A 19,843-nucleotide genomic window follows, 5' to 3' on the forward strand; every position below is an offset into this window, starting at 1 on the left:
AGCCCTCCTCTCCAGCCACGCTAGCCCCTCACCTGCTTTATTCTTCAGAGCACTGATCCCTTGACATACTACATGTTTATTTCTTAAAATGTGTTAACTTCCTCCACAAGAATGCGAACTCTGAAAGAGGGTGTTTTACAAAGCTATATATCCTCAGTGCCTAGGACAAAACCTGGCATGTAGCAGGCACATAAAAGTTGTTGATGAGTGAATTATAGTACTTCCCTTATGTGGAATATTTCTTCATTCTAAGTGAAACAATCTACTTAGTAGGCTTTAACATACAAAATGTGTTCATTGTCTGTGACGCACTAGAGTAAAAAGCATTGTTATCACTGTCACAACCTACGCGTTACCCTCCGATGGTGTGGGGGGAGGGAAAGGTGGACGAAAGCACCCTGTAGTGCCCTCACCACTGTACCAAGCGGTGAGAGCCAAGTGGTTCACAAGGGGTCATGAAGGCCACATCTTTTAAAGAGGAAGGTCTCTTGTTTTCTCGGGCTCCGAGTCTCACGACTCTCCCGTCTGAGGAGCGATCTCCCAGTCTGCCTTGTCCATCCCTGGTGCAGAGGGCACGGCACTGTGGAATCCGGCAGAGCCACCCTTCTGTGCAGAGCAGGGCACTTAGAATCATGTCTCTTATTAATTCAAAACACTTTACTAATGGTCTAACATTCATTAAGCACTATGTATAAACATTAAAAATGCAGAGCTCACAGAGCCATAAGGAAAACAGCAAAACAGCAGAGCAACGCAATCCCCATGATAACGCGGGAGGGCGAGAGGACAGGAGCGGAAGCAGCGGCCCCGTCCCACTGGACAGGACTGAAAAGAGCCATAAGGATACAGCACCACTGGAGGGAGTGGGCGCAGTCCGAGAGGAGGAGTAGGTAGCACTGGGCCACACAGAAGGGGAAAGCGTTCCAGGTGGAAGCGATGTGTCCGCAAGGGTACTCAGGAAAACACGCCGCACACGGGGAAAAACTGGAAGTCTTGCACTTGATCGAGATGCTCCAAAACAGGGTGGGGTGGGCAGTGTGTGGGTGTAAAATCCACATTAAAAATGATTTAAAGGCATTTTCATAGTAAAACTTGTTAAAACACTAAGTTAAATAAAAATCTTCTTAGCTGTAAAAGGGTAAGGAGATGGGACAGAAATAAGGAGAGAGTCCACTTGTCCCAAGAGGCTCTACGAGAAGGTTTACGCTTATCGAAAGGAGCCTGGGCTTTACTGTCTGAGGAACCCTGGACTAGAACACGATCGCACAGGACGATCCGCAGAGACGAGAGGGAGGGCGGGCAGAAACCAGGACGGCATTCTGCGGTGCTCTGCTCTGTGGAAGACCGAAAAAAAAGAAGTGAACAGGACAGGATTCTAGATGAAAGAGGATGAGAGGTTTGGACGTACTGAATTTAAAATCACTGGGGTGTCTAAGCAGAGGTATTTCATATAGGCAGTTAGAGATCAGGTTTAGAGCAGGAAGGACGCTGGGACTGAAGCGCGGGTGGGAGTCAGCCTGACACTGGAGGCGGCAGAAGCGGCCGTGGCTATGAATGACATCACACAAGAGTACTGAGAAAAAGTAGGAGAGGAAGGAGGAAGGAGAGAGAAGTGGGGGCGGGGGAGAGAAAAAGGACCAATTCCAGGGAAGCTCAGTACCGCAAGGGTAGGCAGAGAAAGAGAAGCCCTGGGGGAAGGAGGACAACGCAGATTGGTCTTCAAGAGGAAGGGGGCTAGCTCTCCCCTAAAAAGGGGGGTGGAGGGTCACGGTGGGAATAAGGAGGGCAAACCTAGTAAGTAGAAACGGACCTCCTCCTGACCTCAGTGTTCTGTAAGACGGGACCAGCGGCCATGTGGTGGGGGGGTGGGGGGGGCAGAGGGCCTGAGGAAGGTGAGTGGTCCTGGCCAGCCACAGTCGGGGGGAGGGGCCCCATGGGGGAAAAGGTCAGGCCTCCACTTCGGCTCCTCTAAAGCTGACAGTGAGACGCTTAGTGATTCCACTTTGAAGGGCTGCATGGACTTCACACGGAACTCGGCACCCGGAAAAGGTGAATGACAGAGGCAGCAAAGGTTGAGGGCCAGCAGAATGATGAGGCTGAGGGACAAGGGGAGGACGGACTGGGGGACTGCAGAGAGCACTTCATCGGGTCCCCCTAAGCCTGAGGCTGGGCAAGGAAGGGGCTGATGGGCCAGGCAGGAGGAGGCTGAGAAGAAGTGGAAAAGAGTTAAGGAGAAAATAATCAATAAAAATGAAGAGGTGTAAGAACTAGGCAGATGAGAATTATCATCAGTTACTAAGATTTAAAATTTCAGAGAGAGAAGCCCAGGACGGTGATATTCAAGGTGTGGCCAGGGCAGTGCGTCCCGGGGCCCTGACGCAGTCACTGGTGGAGGGTCGGCAGAGAGCCTGTAAGCAAGATGGCAGTTAGGCTCTGCGGCCTTGGTCACTCATCCCTGCTAAAACATACAAAAACATACAAAATGTCAATACATGTGAAAGACATATGTGATAACAGTGGACTAACCTAACTTCGTTTTTATCCTTATTACTCATTTGATAAACCATGCATGCTCTTTTAAACAAGATAGGAAAATCATTTACATTTTTATAAAATACCCAATAAGAGGTATAAAATTTGAATGCCATGGTAAAATAATTAAACAACAATTCTTTTATGAAGTCTTTCATTATTGATCATATTCTGGCAATAGAATCTGAACATTCATCATAATTTTGTCAATTTTTACATCTGTAGCATGTATCTAAAGCAATGAGGTTACTTGATTTTAACCTTTGAAGCACAGCAGGCTTCAAAATAGAGATAGAGAAATAATCTAAAGATAGATAAAACGATCAATTTTGTTATATTTTACCATAATTAAAAAAAAAAAAAAAAACTGAAGTAACAGAAAAAACCCTTTGTAAAGCTAAACTGGATTCTTCCCCAGTATTAGTTACAGGATCTCTGTAGTTGAGGCTGAGTGAGAATAACATACATGCCATTTTAGAAATGAAAGAATTGGTCCTTCATAGGTTTAAGAATATATAAGGAAATACGGTGATGTCATTTTAAAAAGGGTAACCATGCTGGACAACTTTATGTAGTGTGACATTCTTAAGTTCAGTGTTAATGTGTCTTCTTTCCTGGAACGTTTCCATTTCAGGGGTCTCTTTGTTTCTCTGTCTGAAAAAGACCTGATAAACTTACTAGTCAGAGCGATGCTGAAAGAAGTGTAAGATCTGCTTTGCATTTGTCGTATTCCATCCTTGGTCCTTCAGGGGTCCTTCGCACACAGACACATACTTCTTCAGAACTCTTTCTCCTACTTCCCGGAAATCCAAGGGCTCTCTGTGTGTGGCGCGGCTTGCTCCGGAAACACCGGGACCCCCTTCCTGGTCCTCTGGCTGCTGGGCTGCACAGTGCTTCAGTCCCCAGTAACACATCTCTCCACTGTACATCATCGCCAGCAAGTGGATGTCACTGAACACTCCTGGGAAAGCCATTTAGGTTGAGAGATCAGAACTGAAAACTTTAAAAAGAAACTCTGGTTTTAAGACTAATAAATTCCTTTTATGTCATCAATCATTTTTCCTTCTCATTTAACAGTTACACTTAGAAAAGCCAACTATCACTAGTACAATCCTCATTTAATTGGCACCCCTATCTTTATTTTATTTATGAAAAGCCACGTTTCCTCCCTAGCCCTCAAAAAAAGGGTATCGTCAGAGGATTTTTTTAAAAAGATCAGTTAGATCAGTGTGTTCTTAACTTTTTTTCGATTCTCTTTAAGGCCCCTTTGAGAATCTAATCTAATCAATGGAACCTCTCCTAGGACATATATCCCAAATTCTGCACATGATTTCAGAGTACTCCCAGTCTCCCTGAAGGCCATCATGAACACAACTTTTAATTTAGGGTGTACTCTAGAGTCAATGTTATAGTTCCAGTCAACTGTAGGACTCCCGCAGTTCTACAGGAGTCTACGGAAATCATCACACACAAACATGACCCTGAGAGGCCATAAAATTCTAAATTGTCAAAAATGTTAAATTATATCTAAGATGCTTTATGTTCCCAGGAAAAGGGATACATGCAGAATTTTCATCAAAAGTTAAAGCATTCTTATCATGGAATAAGGCAATTATATAATTAAATATCTGTGGCATACAAAGTATATTGATTTGGTAGAAAGACAAACGGACCTAGAGTCAAAAAGACCTGGGTATAAATTATTGACTATGATATAAACTATATAACCAGTTAACTTCCTAACACTACTAAAACACAAATAAGTTATTTATTTGTACACATGTACAGGTACTTGTGTGATTAGAAAAGTTTACCTCGAATAAATGAGCATCATAATCTGTTGCTCACCTAGTGTGGCTCATCAGAAATGACTCTGATGGTACGAGACACAAAAACAGAAGAAAGATTCAGCTTTCAAAACTGTTAGTGTCTGTCATCCTGACGCTGCCGCAAGTTTTTAGAGACTCAGAATTTGACCAACAGCCCTCCCCTTCGCTTCACCTCCAATTTAGCTTATAAACAGCAGCCAGAGAGGGAACATGTTTAGCAGAAAAGCTGACTCATTACACTGTAATATCAATAAAAGAAATAGTCATTTAAGAGCAGGATCTGAGGCTTCCATTCATGAAAATATGATAGCCTACACTATTTTATGCTTTCTATGTATAAAACAACATTCACTTACTAAACACAATACATATTACACATAATCATTTTTTTACTTTATTCCTTCATACTTAAAACATCATAAAACTCAGAGAAAAAAGCTGAATGCAGCATTAGATGTTATTCAGAATCATATTTTATATTAGATTCAGCGTTTCACTGAATTCATATCCTTTTTATTTCTGTGATCCTACACCCTAAAGACTGGTGGAGGGAAACAAGACAGAAGCAGAAATGGAGGGAAGGTTGAACTTCTAAGCAGGTACAGCTTTGGGAGGAGGAGCTGAAGCACGTCCCACAAAGCAAAGCCACTTGGGAAGAGTGGGAACGTTGTGCCTAAGGGAGGCCTGGGATCTGATTTATGCCAACTCCAAGTCAGTCTCATTCTTCATTATTATTTCCCCCCGGGGGGGGGGGGGGGGGGGCGACGCGGAGGGCCCCGCCCGCAAGGGTGACTTCAGTCCAACCCCGGTCTTGCTGCATAGAGGAAGGGGGCGGGGGGGGGGGCACGAGGATGTCGGGGAACACCCACAAGTCCCGGCTGGCCCGAGCAGAGCCAGGGTGCTGCCCCGTCCCACTACCAGGAGGCGACTGCTCCCCTGGCTTTTCCCGGAGGATGCTGGCTGGGCGGGAGGGAGGGGGAGGGATGCAGTGTGGGGTCGAGGCAGCCCAAGCAAGATGCAGGCCTGGGGCTCTGGCCGAGAGCTCAATTCCTCCTTGCTGGGAATCGGAGATGCAGGAGGGTTTCGGGACCTAAGCCAGAGGGAGGGGAGGCTACGCTGCCGGGTCAAGAAAGTTCTCTCCCCTTCAAGGAACACCTTCATCCCCAGTGTTTGGAAACGCTTCTGCCTTCTCAGGTTTGCGCACCCGCTGGGCTGAGCCGGACTCCAGAACCGAACTGCTGCGGAGAAGGAACCGAGGGAGGCGGCCGGGCCGGTGTAACTGCACAGATGCGGACGGCTCTGAGCTCCCCCCATACCCCAATCGTCGAACCCGAACTCCAGAAATTCCCAGAGGGACACCCCAAAGCGGAAAGTAAAAGGGAGTTATGAAACCAGTCTGTCCGACTGCCCCGCCCGCAGTCCGGGCGCCCTGGGCCGCGGTCTCAGGCGTCTTTAGCCCACGCGGCACACGAGGCCCGGGGCTGCGGCGGTCCTCCCGGGCACCACGCAGGACACCGTGCGCGGCTGTGCGAGTGGCAGGGCGCAGCCCGGCAGCCCCCGCGTGCCCGGCCCGACAGGTCGCCGAGGACACACCGGACAGGCCCCGGGGCTGCGGGGTGCAGCGCCCTCCCCCCCCCGCGAAGGTGTGGGCGTCCGCGGTGAGGCTCAGCTTGGCCACGACCCGCAGCAGCGCGCGCACGCCGGGGTGAGGAACTGGGACCAGACGCAGGTCCCACGGCCCCACGCCCTGCTCGTCCAGGTACCTGAAGCCCCGCCACACGTGCAGGCTGGAGAAGCCCCCGCTGTCGGCAGCGCGCAGGCTCTCCGGGCGCCGCGGGCACTGCCCCTAAGGAGCGGTCGCTGCTTCTGTCGCCTCCTCAAAGCGGGGAGTCAGGAGGCAGGAGGCGCGCTGCGCCCGGCCCAGCCAGGCTCCGGCCCGGCCCCGGAGGCCAGCAACCGGAAAACTCCGCGCGCTGCTGGGCCACCACTGCGAGCACCGCCGGCAAGGCCCCTGCTCGTCTCCAGCCCTCGGCCGGAGCTCCTCTGGCAGTCTGGTCCGGCATGCTCAAGTTCGGCGGCATCCCCGAGTTTCTCCAGTAAAAGGGGGCCAGGATCCCTGAGCTTCTCTCACAGGGCACAGGAGCCGTGGCGGCAGAAGCCTGTCCCAGCTGGGTTTGGAGGGGAGAGTGGGGAGAGGGGCTGCTGAGGCATCGGGCACAGGACGGAACCGGGGTGCCTGCGGAAACTGGGCGGGAGGCGTTGTCTTAGCCACCCGAGATTTCTAGGCTCCGACTCATGAGTCCCTCCGGTCCAGAGGGGCCCTGGATGACGTATGTGCACTCAGGTCTCCCCTGCACCCCCCGAGCCTCACTCTTGACATTAACAAGGACTGCTGAACAAGGCCCACAAATACCCTGCGGGAAGATCTGTACCAGGGACGGACTGAACGGCTGGGATCCTCGACCTCTAACCTGCTTTGGAATGGCCGGGAGGATGCGCTAACATACCGACCGCTGGGCCCCCACCTCCAGAACGACAGGTCCAGGTGTGGGGTCGGGTCCGTGGACTTGCATCTTTAACCAAGTCCTAGAACCCAGAGCGATGCTGGCGCGGCTGGTGCACGAACAAGGCTAAACCACCGCATGAAACTACCCTGCAGTAAAAGGATGAGTCATGTGAAAATTAAGCGCTTTCTCCCCCTCTCCTTCCCCAAGGAACCTACTACTCTGTAGCTAGTCTTTTTGTTGCTACGAAGTTTCCTTACTTTTTTTCCCCCCTTTAATACTCAGCAGGGTTTTTGGTAAATGATTTCCCTTTGCACTGTGCGTGTCCTAGAGCATGCGTGGCAGTGGGAACTGCGGACAGGGAGAGTGAGAAAGGAAGGCGACCTTCACATGAACAAGGTGGGCAGACTGGCATCTCCAGGAGCAGTGAGGTCTCCATCTGACTGCATCATAATCATGCGAGCTTATAAAGACTCCTGCACGCCATATATTGAGTCAGGACCTGCAGGCGGCACACACAAATCTGTACTTTTAACAAGCTACTCGGGCAACCAACACCACCAGTTCAGAGCCGCTGCTTTAGGGGATCTTCAGTCCAGTTTCTGGGTAAAGCAGCGGGCCAAAGGACAGCTGGAGGAAGGTGGTCCTCAGTGGTGCCCCAAGGGCACAAACCAAGGGTATGCAAAGCTCAATAGTATCTGACTTAACCTGTTAAACTCCAGGGTTATTCTGACAAGGCTATTTTTATAAGAACATACAGAGGAATGAGGCTCAGAGATGAGGTAAAAAGGTTTACTAAATACACTACTTGGTAATTTTTAAAAGCTAAAAATTTTGCCACGGTCGGTGTGCCGACGTGTGAACCAAAAGGTCGCCGGTTCGATTCCCAGTCAGGGTATGTGCCTGGGGTGTGGCCCAGGTCCCAGTTGGGGGCGTTCGAGAGGCAACTGATCGATGTATCTCTTGCACATGTTTCTCTCCCTCCCTGCCCCTCTCTATAAATAAACTAGAAAAAAAAAAAAAGAAGCTAAAAACTTAATGGCATATAGGTAATGTTCGAAGGACAATATGACTACCTTACCTTGGAAAAAGAAAAAGTCTTAGTATATACTATTTTGAGTTTTATCTAAAATTAAATTATCACTGAGATCTGCCCACAAAAATATTTTGATGACTCATACAGAACTTTTCTCCCTAGTGAGTATTGAGGATTTTTTAGAATTATGTTTTATATTGGCTAACAAAAAAATGAAAAAAATAATTAAATGTCTGGTGGGGTCTTGGAAGCAGTTCAGCCTATGAAAGGCAGGCCTGCTGCTTTCTAATCACCTGGAGAGAGTGAGTTACCCAGGAATCAACAGCGTCAGGTGAGAGCAAGAGGCCAACAACGGAAGAGAAAGAGCCGATCACTGTGACAAGAGCTCTAGGGACATAATACAGTTTTCTTGGTTTCCGGAACAAAGTGACCCTCTCTGTCTCTTGATTCCCGTGTTACAGAAGCAACGGAAGCAAGGGGCTAGTGCAGATGATGATCTAAGAGAAGATACCAGTACCTCATGCACTTGGAAGAAAAGGTTTCAGGCCCAGAGAGTTCCTTACCTTGTGACTAGAACTGGGAGAGGAAGGGAAACGGGTAAACAGGCTTTAGTGTCTGCTCGTGCTTTTTCTGTTAAATTACTCCATGCAGGTGCATAAGGACACTCTAGAAAAGCCATTTTCAATGTAGCTAATCAGTTCACTGGCTATCTGAAATAAATACTTCCCATAAATAAATCAGAACACCCCATGTCTGCCCAAGTGTCAAGCCTAAAGAGCACTCTATTCACAGTAAAGCTTCTGCAGGACAAGCTATGCGTCTGAATTAACTAAAAGTAAGAACTTTTCCACACCACTAGCCAGTCATATATTAACGACACATATCTTGCTTTTTTCCCTATGCAATATTTTTAATAGAAAGGCCCACAGAAGCTAACAAAGGAGAATTAAAACATACTTACAAAATTACGAAACAGAATTTTCCCTAAGAAGTTATCTTTTCCCATTTTTTATTTTCCCCATCAGATGAAGTATAAAAGGAAATTCACACACATGACCATGTACATCACCTGCCAGCTATGTGACCATGAACAGGTACAGCTGGCGTATCAGGACCTCAGCTCCTCCATTTGTAAAAAGAGAAGGTAAGAATGAGTGGTTCTTCCCTCCTGAACCTCGGCCTAACACCCAGGTGATCTACTATATCCAGGTCTCAGCATCTTCAGGTGCATAGATGTTTGTGGCAGAAACTAATAGTTGCCTTTCTTCCTTAGTAAAGAGTCTTAATTTTATTTGGGATGGTAATGTATAGGTGAAGGAAACTTTCCAGGTTCCCTTGTAGGTACATGAACCCATGTGATTAAACTCTGGCCAGTGAAATGTAGGTGAAGTGCTGGACATGTCCTAAGAACCTTCTGAGACAGCTGCCCCGCGGGAGCAGGGCCGGGCGACAGGAATGCCCACTGCCATCGTCCCTGCACACCGACACACAGGCAGGACGGAAGGAGCGCCAGGAGCACCTGGGGAACGTGGGACGCGCAGAGGCCCCACAGGGACGCGTGCTGCACTGCTCTGGGAAGCACTGTTCCCCCGGTAACCTCTACCCAGTGCCTCCCTCTGAAGCTAACGGGCTCTGGTTCTAAAGACGACGGAGGAAAGACAGGACCCTGACGACACCACGGAGCCAACGTAACCAGCTCTGGATCGCTTTATGTGCAAAAGCAGTCAAGTTCTACCTTAAGTTACTTCCAGTTTCTGCTACAAGCAGTGAAACCCAGTACCTGATCGGGACTATGGAGGATGCAGAGTAAGGATGTGACATGAAACAGAACACTCCCAAAATTACAAAACTGAGAGGTAGCAGCATGTTTCTATATTACATGAGATCTTTGAATTTTTAGAAGCTGCTTTACTATTTTTGTCTATGATGTAACTTGAAATATACTTAAATCAAAGTGAAATATAAACTTAAAATTTTAAAAAGCTTTAAAAACAAAAACTTCAAAAAGAGATTACATTACCTTCGCTCAGTAATTTAGCTGTGTCTAGGTCCTGGAAAGAAACTCCTTCATTTAATTGGGTAGGACATCGATAATTTAGCATCTGCAGCAAGTAACTGATTCCATCAACAAGGTACTAAATGAAAGTCAAAGCCAAAGAATTGAATGTATTATATGCAGAGCTATAGAAATGTGAAATGTTAATTTTTTCCCCATTCTTTACTCAAGAGAAAATGGGCTAATATACAGATATGTCTTATGGCTATTACATTTCAACGGTCTAAGGATCCACCCCCCCAAAACTTTTATAATATATATTATAAACTGTAACCCTCCAAATGCTCTAGTTTAATAAGAGTATGGGAGAATCTACATCCTTAACCAAGAACACATGATTCAGTAACATGCTTGTCAAAAATGTGATCAGAGGAAAAGGATAAAGATAACAAGGATGTGCTCAACAAGTTATTATGCATGTACTTACTATAACTATAATTTAGAAATGACATGCTCAAACTTTTACATCTGAAAGTGTGACCTCTCAATTCCAGGCCTGCATAAGCCACACGTACAAGCAACCCAAGTTAGAATCCCTAATGATATTATACAATATCATATTATACTGATAATCTTTAGGTTTACTGATTTGGTCAAGAGTCACACCAAATCAGAGCCACGATTTTCCAGGTGCAGTCACGTGGGTTCTTCAGGACTGATCTGCTGACAACCACGTTTGTTTTCTTCAGGCCAAAAAACATGCTTAAAAATTAAAACAGATCATCTACCTTATATTTAAAAAAATAAAATCAGGGGCTTATATAACTCTCCAGTATACAAGGGCTTTCACATGTTATTTTATTTAATCTTCACAAGAATTCCAATTTGTTTATCATTACACAGCTAGTGTAGTCATAAGACCTGGGATGCAGACCCTGCGGCCCAACAGCCTTACCACGAGATCGCAGACTGCTATTTGAAACCCACAAATCAGAAACGTGTGCGAAATGCCTTTGTACCTCTGTAAGCGAACCCGCCTTCCTGGTGAGCCACTCCCTCCTCTTGGTCAGAGAGTGGCAGTACATGTACAGCAGGGCTCCTCGGCGCCAGGAGAGACACTCCAGGAGCTCGTCCCCGAGCAAATCGCAGTGCTGAAACACAACAGAGGCACAGCTAAGGGGGGGGACCTGACGTCTGCAGAAGTGAAAGTTCAAGCTCAAAACACTGAGAAACGAAAAACACTCTCATTTCACAAAATTTGCTCATTCATCTATTTACACAGGAATGTATCAATCAGAAATACAGAAACCTATTACTATGTGAAAATTAAAATAACTACTCCATTTACAAATACTTATTTAAAATATTGTCTAAATATCTTAGTAGCAAATTCTAATATATCTGAAATATAAATATTCCACAATCTGATTAAAAAGGTAACTTTTCAGAAATACGTTACTTGAAACAAGATCTTAACAGATTTCTGCTATTACTGGAATAAAATAAAAATACATACACAAAAACAATTTTACTCAAACTTTGACTGTGTCATGTCATTTAAAATCTGAGATGATCTGTTCCCACAGTGAGCATCCCCTCACGGACACACACGCACAGCACAGAAGACACACGGAGGAGAGAGGCAGCACTCAGTTACAGGTGAGAAATTATTCCCTAGAGAGAAAAACCTCGGAATCATCTAAAACAGCGGTTCTCACCCTTCCTAACGCCGCGGTCCTTTAATACAGCTCCTCCTGTTGTGGTGACCCCCAACCATAGAATTATTTTCGTTGCTACTTCATAACTGTAATTTTGCTACTGTTATGAATCGTCATATAAATATCTGATATGCAGGATGTATTTTCATTGTTACAAATTGACCATAACTAAAGCATAGGGATTAATCACAAAAACAATATGTAATTATATATGTGTTTTCCGATGGTCTTAGGCGACCCCTGTGAAAGGGTCGTTCAACCCCCAGAGGGGTCGCGACCCACAGGTTGAGAACCACTGATCTAAAAAGACATGGCGGTAGAGTACAAAAACAGGCTGTAAAGCAAAGACAGACAGACTCTCAGAGGATCAAGGAGACACTCGTGGGAGAGCCAGTTTCCACGAGGGGAGGAAGGGGAGACACTGGGGAAGGAGCAAGAGCGAGGTGTCTCGGAGACGAAGGCGAGTGGCGGGGCTGGGAGGCGAGGTGGATCCATGGGAAGACAGGCAGCAAATGTCCAGGAGGTGAGGACTGGGAAAAGGATGAGATATGTGCTAATTAAATTAAATTACTAGGGACCCTCAGTATCTGCAAAAGTAATGGGAGCAGAAATAGCAAATATCTGTGCTTAGAAAATGATTAGGCACTGTAGTTAAAACACAATTCCACCACACAAATATTCTGAAACATCTTTAGTAAAATATAATACCTCTGTTGTGAAGTGTTAAATTCTCATAAATCCCTCCTTCAATCTTAATTTAAAACAGAGACAAAGACATGTTCAAGAAGAAAATATTACACTCTAAAAAGCAGTCCACACAGCAAGGATTAGCAGCTGCACCATCCTTCCTGAGTGTAAAACTTACTTTGGGATGCGTATTATTTTCTTTAACTAAAATTTCTGGTTCTGAAAGAAAAGTGATCAGCTCTTTTACTTTCTGTGAAGAGTCTTCAGGGAAATCTTCATCTACTAGCTTGTTCTCCTCAAAATATGTCATGTCCAAAATAGCCTGATGTATAAGAGAAAACAAGTATCTGTAAATGATTTAAACCCGAGTGTAATTTGGCATATATATAGAGACATTTTATTAGACATTTAGATTTTCTAGCACAGTATTGAAATCTGAGGCTCTGGCATGGTAGCTTAGTTGGTTATAGCATCATCCCGATGCACCAAGGTTGTAGGTTTGATCCTGGGACAGGGCATATACAAGAATCAACCAATGAGTGCATAAATAAGCGAAACGATAAATCAATGTTTTTCTCTATTTAATAAGCTTAAAAAAATTTAAATTTGAAAAGTGGGCAAAATGTCTAGCTGTAAATATAATCTGACATGAACTTTATGGAAAACTTCATAGCTATTTTACTAAAATACTAAATTAGTGCTAATCTTCCTTCCCTCAAAAAATAAAATGGGGTTTTATGTTTTAATTAAGTTAATCATATACAATACTAATTATGAAAAGTGTAATTATTATATTCTTTGCTATTTATATATGTATAGTCAGAACATTTTCTAAATGGCTGCTGTATGAAGTTAAGATCCCCACCTCTAGTTTTATAAATTGAATCTTCAAAGGATTTGTTTTCCCAAATGCAGGTTCACATTTGGGGGATATGTATCCTGCCACCCAACAAAGGCAGCATATCTCCAATATTATGCAATTCAAACACGAAGACCCCAGCATTCTTATACAGCGATCCCTCACTTACCGCGGGTATTACGTTCCAGACCCCCCCCCCCCACGACAGGTGAGAATCCCCAAAGTAGGAACGTTACATTTATTTTAGTATTTATATATATTCTAAGGCTTTATAAACCTTCCCACACACTTATAGACTGTTAACAGTCCGTTATTAACCTTTTCCACACTTTTATAAACACTACTTATGTTCTTAAACATATTCTACACTCTTAAACTTACGTCACTTTAACAACATGTGTATACAGTACCGCAAAATCCCGCAATACAGCGAAAAATCCGCGATAAATGATATAATGTTTTTAGAAGTCCTGCGATACAGTGAGGCCACGATGGGTGAACCGCGATATAGGGGGGGACTACTGTACCTTAAAACTACCCAATCCCCCTTTTTAATCTATTGGACTAAAGACCAGCAGAACTGTGCTCTAGTATCATTTCTACCATTAATCACCTGACTAACCACAGGACAAGTCAATTTTGTTTCTGAACCTCAGTTTCTTCACTGGTAAAATGAACTGGACTAAATGAATTAATACGTAAAGCACTTAGAACATCGCCTAGCACACCACTGAAGTGCTAAGTGTTCTTGTGCAGAAGGCTTAAGCCAAGAAGGATGATCTCTTCATCCTACGGAAAATGGCCTGTGGATTCAGAACTGTAAGCAGGATGCAAGGGGGTCTGGGGAATACAAATCTGCATCTCTAGGGGCTTTTGATTTATTCTTGGGAATACATTAAAATGTTCAGAACTCTCTCACATGCAAGAAATGAGACAAGCAGGGAGCCTTGGAAAAGAAAGGAAGCCAGGCCAAGCTCTGCTTATTACAACAGCCCTTTGGGGTTCGGGAGTTGCTACAGGCTCATTTGACCATGACGTTTGAGGGCAGAAGCCGTCTTCTGTACCTCCTAACAGAAAGCACAGTGCCAGGCATCTCGATGCTGTAAACTGCACTTCGGAAGCTTATCTAAGTTTAATTTACTTTCTTTTCTTTTAATTTTTATTATGTATGGGTTTCAGGTGCACCGCTGAGTGGTCAGACAATCATAATCTTTATATAGCGTCCCCCTCGGTATTTCCAGCGCCCACCTGGGACCACACACAGTTAGCACGGTATGACTGACTGTATTCCCTGTGCTTTCGGTACTTTCTATGAGCACCTCATCTTTACCATCCCTGAGCCGACAGGAAGGGCATACGAAGCACTCTATCAACTGTAAGATGCTACATGAATGTTAGTTCCTGTAATGAAATAATGTTCTATGCCCACTTGCCTCAGCAGTGTATGAGAAGACCAAGAAAACAGATCTTGTCCATACAGAGGCCTGGATTTGAAAGCAAAGAATAAAAAGGGAAAGGGGGGAACAGAACAAACTTACAGACTTGCATGACAATAGCAAGGGGAGTCATGTTGAGAACCCTAAGGAAATGAGAACTTCAGGAAAAAAATAACTGGGGCTCTTATAGAATCCTCCATTCCCTCTGCATCACCTTTAAGATCCTGGAAATTGGATGTAGTCCTGTTTTGCTTACTTACCTATATAGGAAGTGATTCTGTTTTCTGCAAGACTTAATCCTGACTTTTGTTATCAAAACACATCTACTAAATCTTCTTTGCCTCAAAGTTTCAAGTCTCTATGCTTTACACACAGTTTCTGAACAAAACTAAACACTTTAAGTCGAGAATAAACTGATTTAAATGGAGAATAAACTGATTTCATTACACTTAAAAGCTGGAATCAACCATGTAATTAAGCGGTGTGCCCCCATAACACGTCAGAAACCACATCTGTCTCAGTACCTGTGTGTAAAGTTCTAGCAGATTTGATGGGTTTGAACATTCTTTGTCCTCTCCACACAAGAGTTTCAATTTTTCTAGCGCTGCGGAGGCCCGAATCAAAAAGTGATCTGTAAGAGATAAAAACATGGCGATCAGGCCGGGCCGGGTAGCCCAGTTGGTTAGAACATGGTTCCAACACACCAGGGTTAGGGGTTTGATTCCCGGTCAGGGCACATGCAAGAACCAACCAATGAATGAATGAGGAAGTGGAACAACAAATCAATGTGTCTCTCCCTCCCTCTAAAAATCAATAAATCTTTTTAAAAAAGTTAAGTTTCACATAACTTCAGACTTTTAAACTAAAATATTACATATCTGAAATGATTAAATAAAATTATGTTATGGCACTGATAGTAATACCTTATGTAAAACAAGTATAACATGATGCCTAATCCGCATTAAGCTAATTTATTCTGGAAAGCCAGACTGAAAACTTTCTAGGTTCAGCCGTCATTTCTTAAAAGCAGTCTCTCTTTTCATATTACTTCTTTTAAGATGTTGAAGCCCTCAAAATGTTTAAATAATATATTTAAAACTTTTACTGGACGACTACAAATACATAATCAACCTACAGAAAGGGCTTCCATTAAAAAATCTCATCAATGTATTTTCCAAAGGAACTTGATTACATCAAATGGCTCATTAAATGCTGGCGCTCAGAGCAATTATAACTTTATCGTAGTTGTGTTTACATATTTATGTACATAAATAGCAATTAGAATTAAAATTGGATAATGCATCTACATATTTTATTTCTTTAAAAATCCTAGACACGGAACAAATCACCTCTTCAAAACCTGCAAGGGCTAGAACTGTCAGGACTTCCGGTGTGCCCTCCTTGCCCCCACACTGGCTTCTGATTTCTCCCCTTTCTTCAACATCACAGTCCCCCATCTCCAAGGTGTCACCTTTTCTCACAAATGGTTCCCCCAACTACACAGTATCCACACCGCGCTGCTTTCCAACATCCTGTGTTCTCCTACGCCATCCAATCCAGACATGCCCGCCCCCCCGAGTGTGCCCCTCTGTGCTTCGTGAAATACACACCCTTTCCTCCTCACTGGCCAAGGGACAGAGCACCCAGCACTGGGTGCGGGCCCACCTGCTCCAAGTCCAGGGGCGCAGCCTCAGCACCTGCACAGGTGGATCAGCTGTCCGGTGTGGGAGCGAAGGCAGCACCTGGTACCTTACGGCTGTCGGCACACGGCGGCCCCGTTTTCCCCGAGGGGGCCCGACCTGCGCCCAGACCAGACTGACCGCTCCGAGGGGCACGCCGCACCCGCTGGGCACCTCTCCAGCCCCGCGCTCCCAGCTCGCTCAGCCCAGAAGGGCGTCCACCACGAAGGGGCGCTGCGCGGAACAGGGCGCTCCCACGCGCCTCCTGAGCGCCTGCGCGGACGGTTTCTCCCTAACCCGCAGCATTATCTCAAAGGGAAGCCTTGCACTGAATTCCGTGAAGGTGGGTCTCACACGAATCCACGACACAATTACTGAGGGCGAAGAGAGAATAGCTCACATTTTAGAAAATTTTTACAAAATGCAGTATTTTTAATAGAACAATGCAGTCAAAATGACAAAAGGCAAGACAGAAGTGATTCTTACATCATTTCTGGAAAAAGTCCCGCTCATGGCATAAATCCATACAGTAAACATATTGTGTTTGCAGAATGAGAAGTAAATGAACAAAAACAAAATGGAGAAGAGTCCTCTATGGAATGTCTGGCTGTATCTGATCTAATCTGAAGACAACAACGGGAATTACCAACCCCTAGAGCCAAGTATAATTACACAGTTGTTACATTACTGGACGAGTTTTAAATGTATATTATTTTTGTTGCCTGGGAAAAGAATGCCAAGTTCAATTCAAATACATGCAACCACATCTTTATTAAACTTCTTAAAATAAGACAATCATGCTAGTCTTACTAATAACTCTTAACATGCATCAGTATCATTTTCATTTTAGTAAAATCTCAGAACTGTGTCACCTCCAATCATGAACATGTATCACGTGACTTGTCTACCGCCTTCATTTTAGACTGGATTCAATAACTCTTCTTTGGGAAAACGAGAATGGCTTTGGGGTCCAACAGTAAGTGAACTTAAAAAACATCCTTTGACCTCTCCAGGCGGGTTCAGCCGGCGCTGGGACGGGGGTGGGGGGGCTCATCGAGCAGCTTATTCAGACGTAACTCAGATGCACCTACATCTGCAGCACGTCGCTGCTACGGTCCCTGAACTAACTCTTCCCGTGAATCCCGGATTCACGCGCGACACGCGGAAAACGTCGTCAGCTTCTGGGCATTCTGTGCGTTTTGAAGAACACACTCCTAAGAAAAGAACAACTCGGCAAATAACCTCCCCTGGAACTCCAGCTGTTTCATCACAGACCCCAGTCAACAAACTCAGCCACCACTTATTCAACCACCTGGGTAACTGCACGTCCCACTACTCCTTTCCTGTAAGTGTGACGACGACGCGTCAGTTCCCACGGATTTAAAAACCAACCTGCACTGTAGCAAAGGCGCGACAGTCCAGACGACACGACGCCAGATCTACAGGCAGCTGAGAAGCAGAGAGAACGGGGCTGCATATCCGAAGTCGGGCAGTTCCAGACCTTTTCTCACTTTTCCCTTTTCGGCGTAGGAAACGCTTAGACCTTCCCAACAGCAGCGTCGAACCCCGACAGCGCCCTCGGGGGCATCATGACGTCACCGGTGCGAGAGGCGCGTGCAGACACCAGCGAGCGCTCTGCCGCGCCCGTTGTTTACCGTTGAGTTTAGAACCCAAACGAGACAGAAACTGACGACGTGGCGACGCAGTGCGACCCCGCGCCGGCCTCGCTCCTCCCGGCGCCCCGATCCACCATGACGCGCGGGCTGTCACCCGGCTTGAGCCACGCGTGCAAACTTTCGCGCGTGGTTATCCGGACCCTGCCCTTTCCCCCGCTCGCTACCGAGACAATGAAAGGCAGGCAGCCTTTCGCGGGTCTGAGCCGCCAGCGGTTTTCTACGTATGAACCACGCGGAGGCGACGCACACGCCTCGGCTGCAGGCAACGCGAGCTCTGCGGGGTGGACCCCGGACGGCGCGCGGGGCGCCCGCGGACGCAGGCCGCAGCCCCAGCCCCCACGGCGGCGGAGAGCCGGCCCTGCACACGGACTGTCCGCCCGCCCGCCCCCCTGCGCCGCGCCCCCTCACCGTCCTCGCCCGCGGCCTCGCTGAGCTGCTGGATGTGGGCCTGAGCCAGGTCCCCGAGCTGCTCCACTCGCCGCACCACGCTGGAGCCCGCGGCCGCCATGGCCACAGCAGGAGGGCGCGCCCCAGCCACGTGAGCACGCCGGCCCCGGTCACCTGATCCCTCGTGCGGCGCGGCGTGGGGGCGGAGCTCGCGGCTCGGTGGGCGGGGCCACCCCGGCTCGGCAGGAGCGCAGGTCCAGGCACGGAAAGCTCTTTCCGGGATGTTTCCTTCTGGAATTTCCCCGGCGTGTGGGGTGGGTGTGTCCTCAGGAAACGCCTCTCCCCCTCCTCTAAGCCAATCGGGGACGCCCAGCCCACGCTGACCCAATGGGAAGCCAGCTCTCTCCTCGGGGTGCTGGGGCGGAAATTGGTGGCATCTATGGTACGCGGTGGCGCGCAGGACGTCTGGAAACGGGACTGTAGGTTCTGGTCTTGTAGGGAGGGAGATCCTACTTCTAATCTCCTGGTCGGGAAAGCCTGACGATGGCCCCCCTGAAGCGCATCCAAGCCTCCGAGAGGTCATTCTCTGGAGAGTTCCAAAATACTCGCGGAAGTTCCCAGTCCACGTGGTTGAGTGTCACTTTTCTAAATCCTAATGTTAGCAGCTGAGTTTGTTTTTTCTCCGATCTACATTGGCCGGCTGTCATGGAACGTACTTTAACCGCCTCGCGTCCAGCAGCACCGACATTTTGCTTTTGGAAAAATGTTTATTGTTATACATCTCGAGAGCGTCCCTGGAAGTGCTCGTAGTGTGTCAAATTCATCCTCTCAACCGAGTTTCAAAGCCCGGAGTCAACGACTCTTAACTTCCACTTTGCATTTCCTGTTTTTAAACCTGTGATCAAACAAACCTTTAACTCGTTTTTCTTTTCTTTTTCTTCCCGTTTTGCACTTTGACACAGTACATCTTGAATAATCTCCATTCTAATTTCTTATGGAAGGTAGTCTTATTTATTTATACTAAAAATAAGGAAATGGTGTATTGTGATTTATAAGTGATTGACCACAATGTCTTTCTAACTGATCTTTGTAACACCGGTTTCTTCCTCCAATTCACCCTAAACAAAGGGGGACAAGAACCATGTATTAATTCTGTGTCCTCAGTGCCTGGTACATAATACGTGCTCAGAAGATGTTCATTAGCCAAACAAAAACTCCACAATACCTTGTCAATATATTATTCTCTAATCAGAAAGCTGAAGGCCAGGAAAATTGCGTTATATGATCCATGTGGGCAAAGGATGGAAACCAATAAGCATCAGACACCTCAAAATGCCAAACCTCACTGTATATTTTAAATAAAATTTAAAATTCCACTGATTCGTTAAACAACCATGGACTTCCAGCAGGAAACATACTCGACACTAGGAATTATTGCTCAATGGATGTCTCAAGTGCATGCATGTCTTCAGAGAGTTGGAAGGGATCTGAGAGCATATGTACT

The 19,843-nt window shown here is 46.2% G+C and overlaps 1 protein-coding gene across 1 annotated transcript; it reads right to left on the bottom strand.

Moving 5' to 3' along the window:
* Window positions 1-1,873: 1,873 nt before the first annotated feature.
* Window positions 1,874-18,495, bottom strand: RIMOC1 (RAB7A interacting MON1-CCZ1 complex subunit 1). Its single transcript, XM_090278872.1, has 6 exons — window positions 18,361-18,495; window positions 15,122-15,228; window positions 12,481-12,624; window positions 10,917-11,048; window positions 9,922-10,036; window positions 1,874-3,493 (listed from the first exon to the last, which is right to left on the bottom strand). The coding sequence occupies exons 1-6, from the start codon at window positions 18,458-18,460 to the stop codon at window positions 3,210-3,212; spliced, it is 882 nt and encodes a 293-aa protein (XP_090134998.1). The 5' UTR covers window positions 18,461-18,495; the 3' UTR covers window positions 1,874-3,209.
* Window positions 18,496-19,843: the final 1,348 nt, after the last annotated feature.

Source organism: Furipterus horrens, unplaced genomic scaffold, assembly GCF_987537825.1.
Source record: "Furipterus horrens unplaced genomic scaffold, mFurHor1.1.pri manual_scaffold_5, whole genome shotgun sequence".
NCBI classification, from domain to species: domain Eukaryota; kingdom Metazoa; phylum Chordata; class Mammalia; order Chiroptera; family Furipteridae; genus Furipterus; species Furipterus horrens.

Coding starts and splice junctions, on each gene's coding strand:
- RIMOC1 (XM_090278872.1), bottom strand. CDS start 18,460: ATGGCGGCCGCGGGCTCCAGCGTGGTGCGGCGAGTGGAGCAGCTCGGG. Junction 15,229..18,360: donor CGAGGCCGCGGGCGAGGACG/GTGAGGGGGCGC, acceptor TATCTCTTACAG/ATCACTTTTTGATTCGGGCC. Junction 10,037..10,916: donor AGGCGGGTTCGCTTACAGAG/GTACAAAGGCAT, acceptor ACTTTCATTTAG/TACCTTGTTGATGGAATCAG.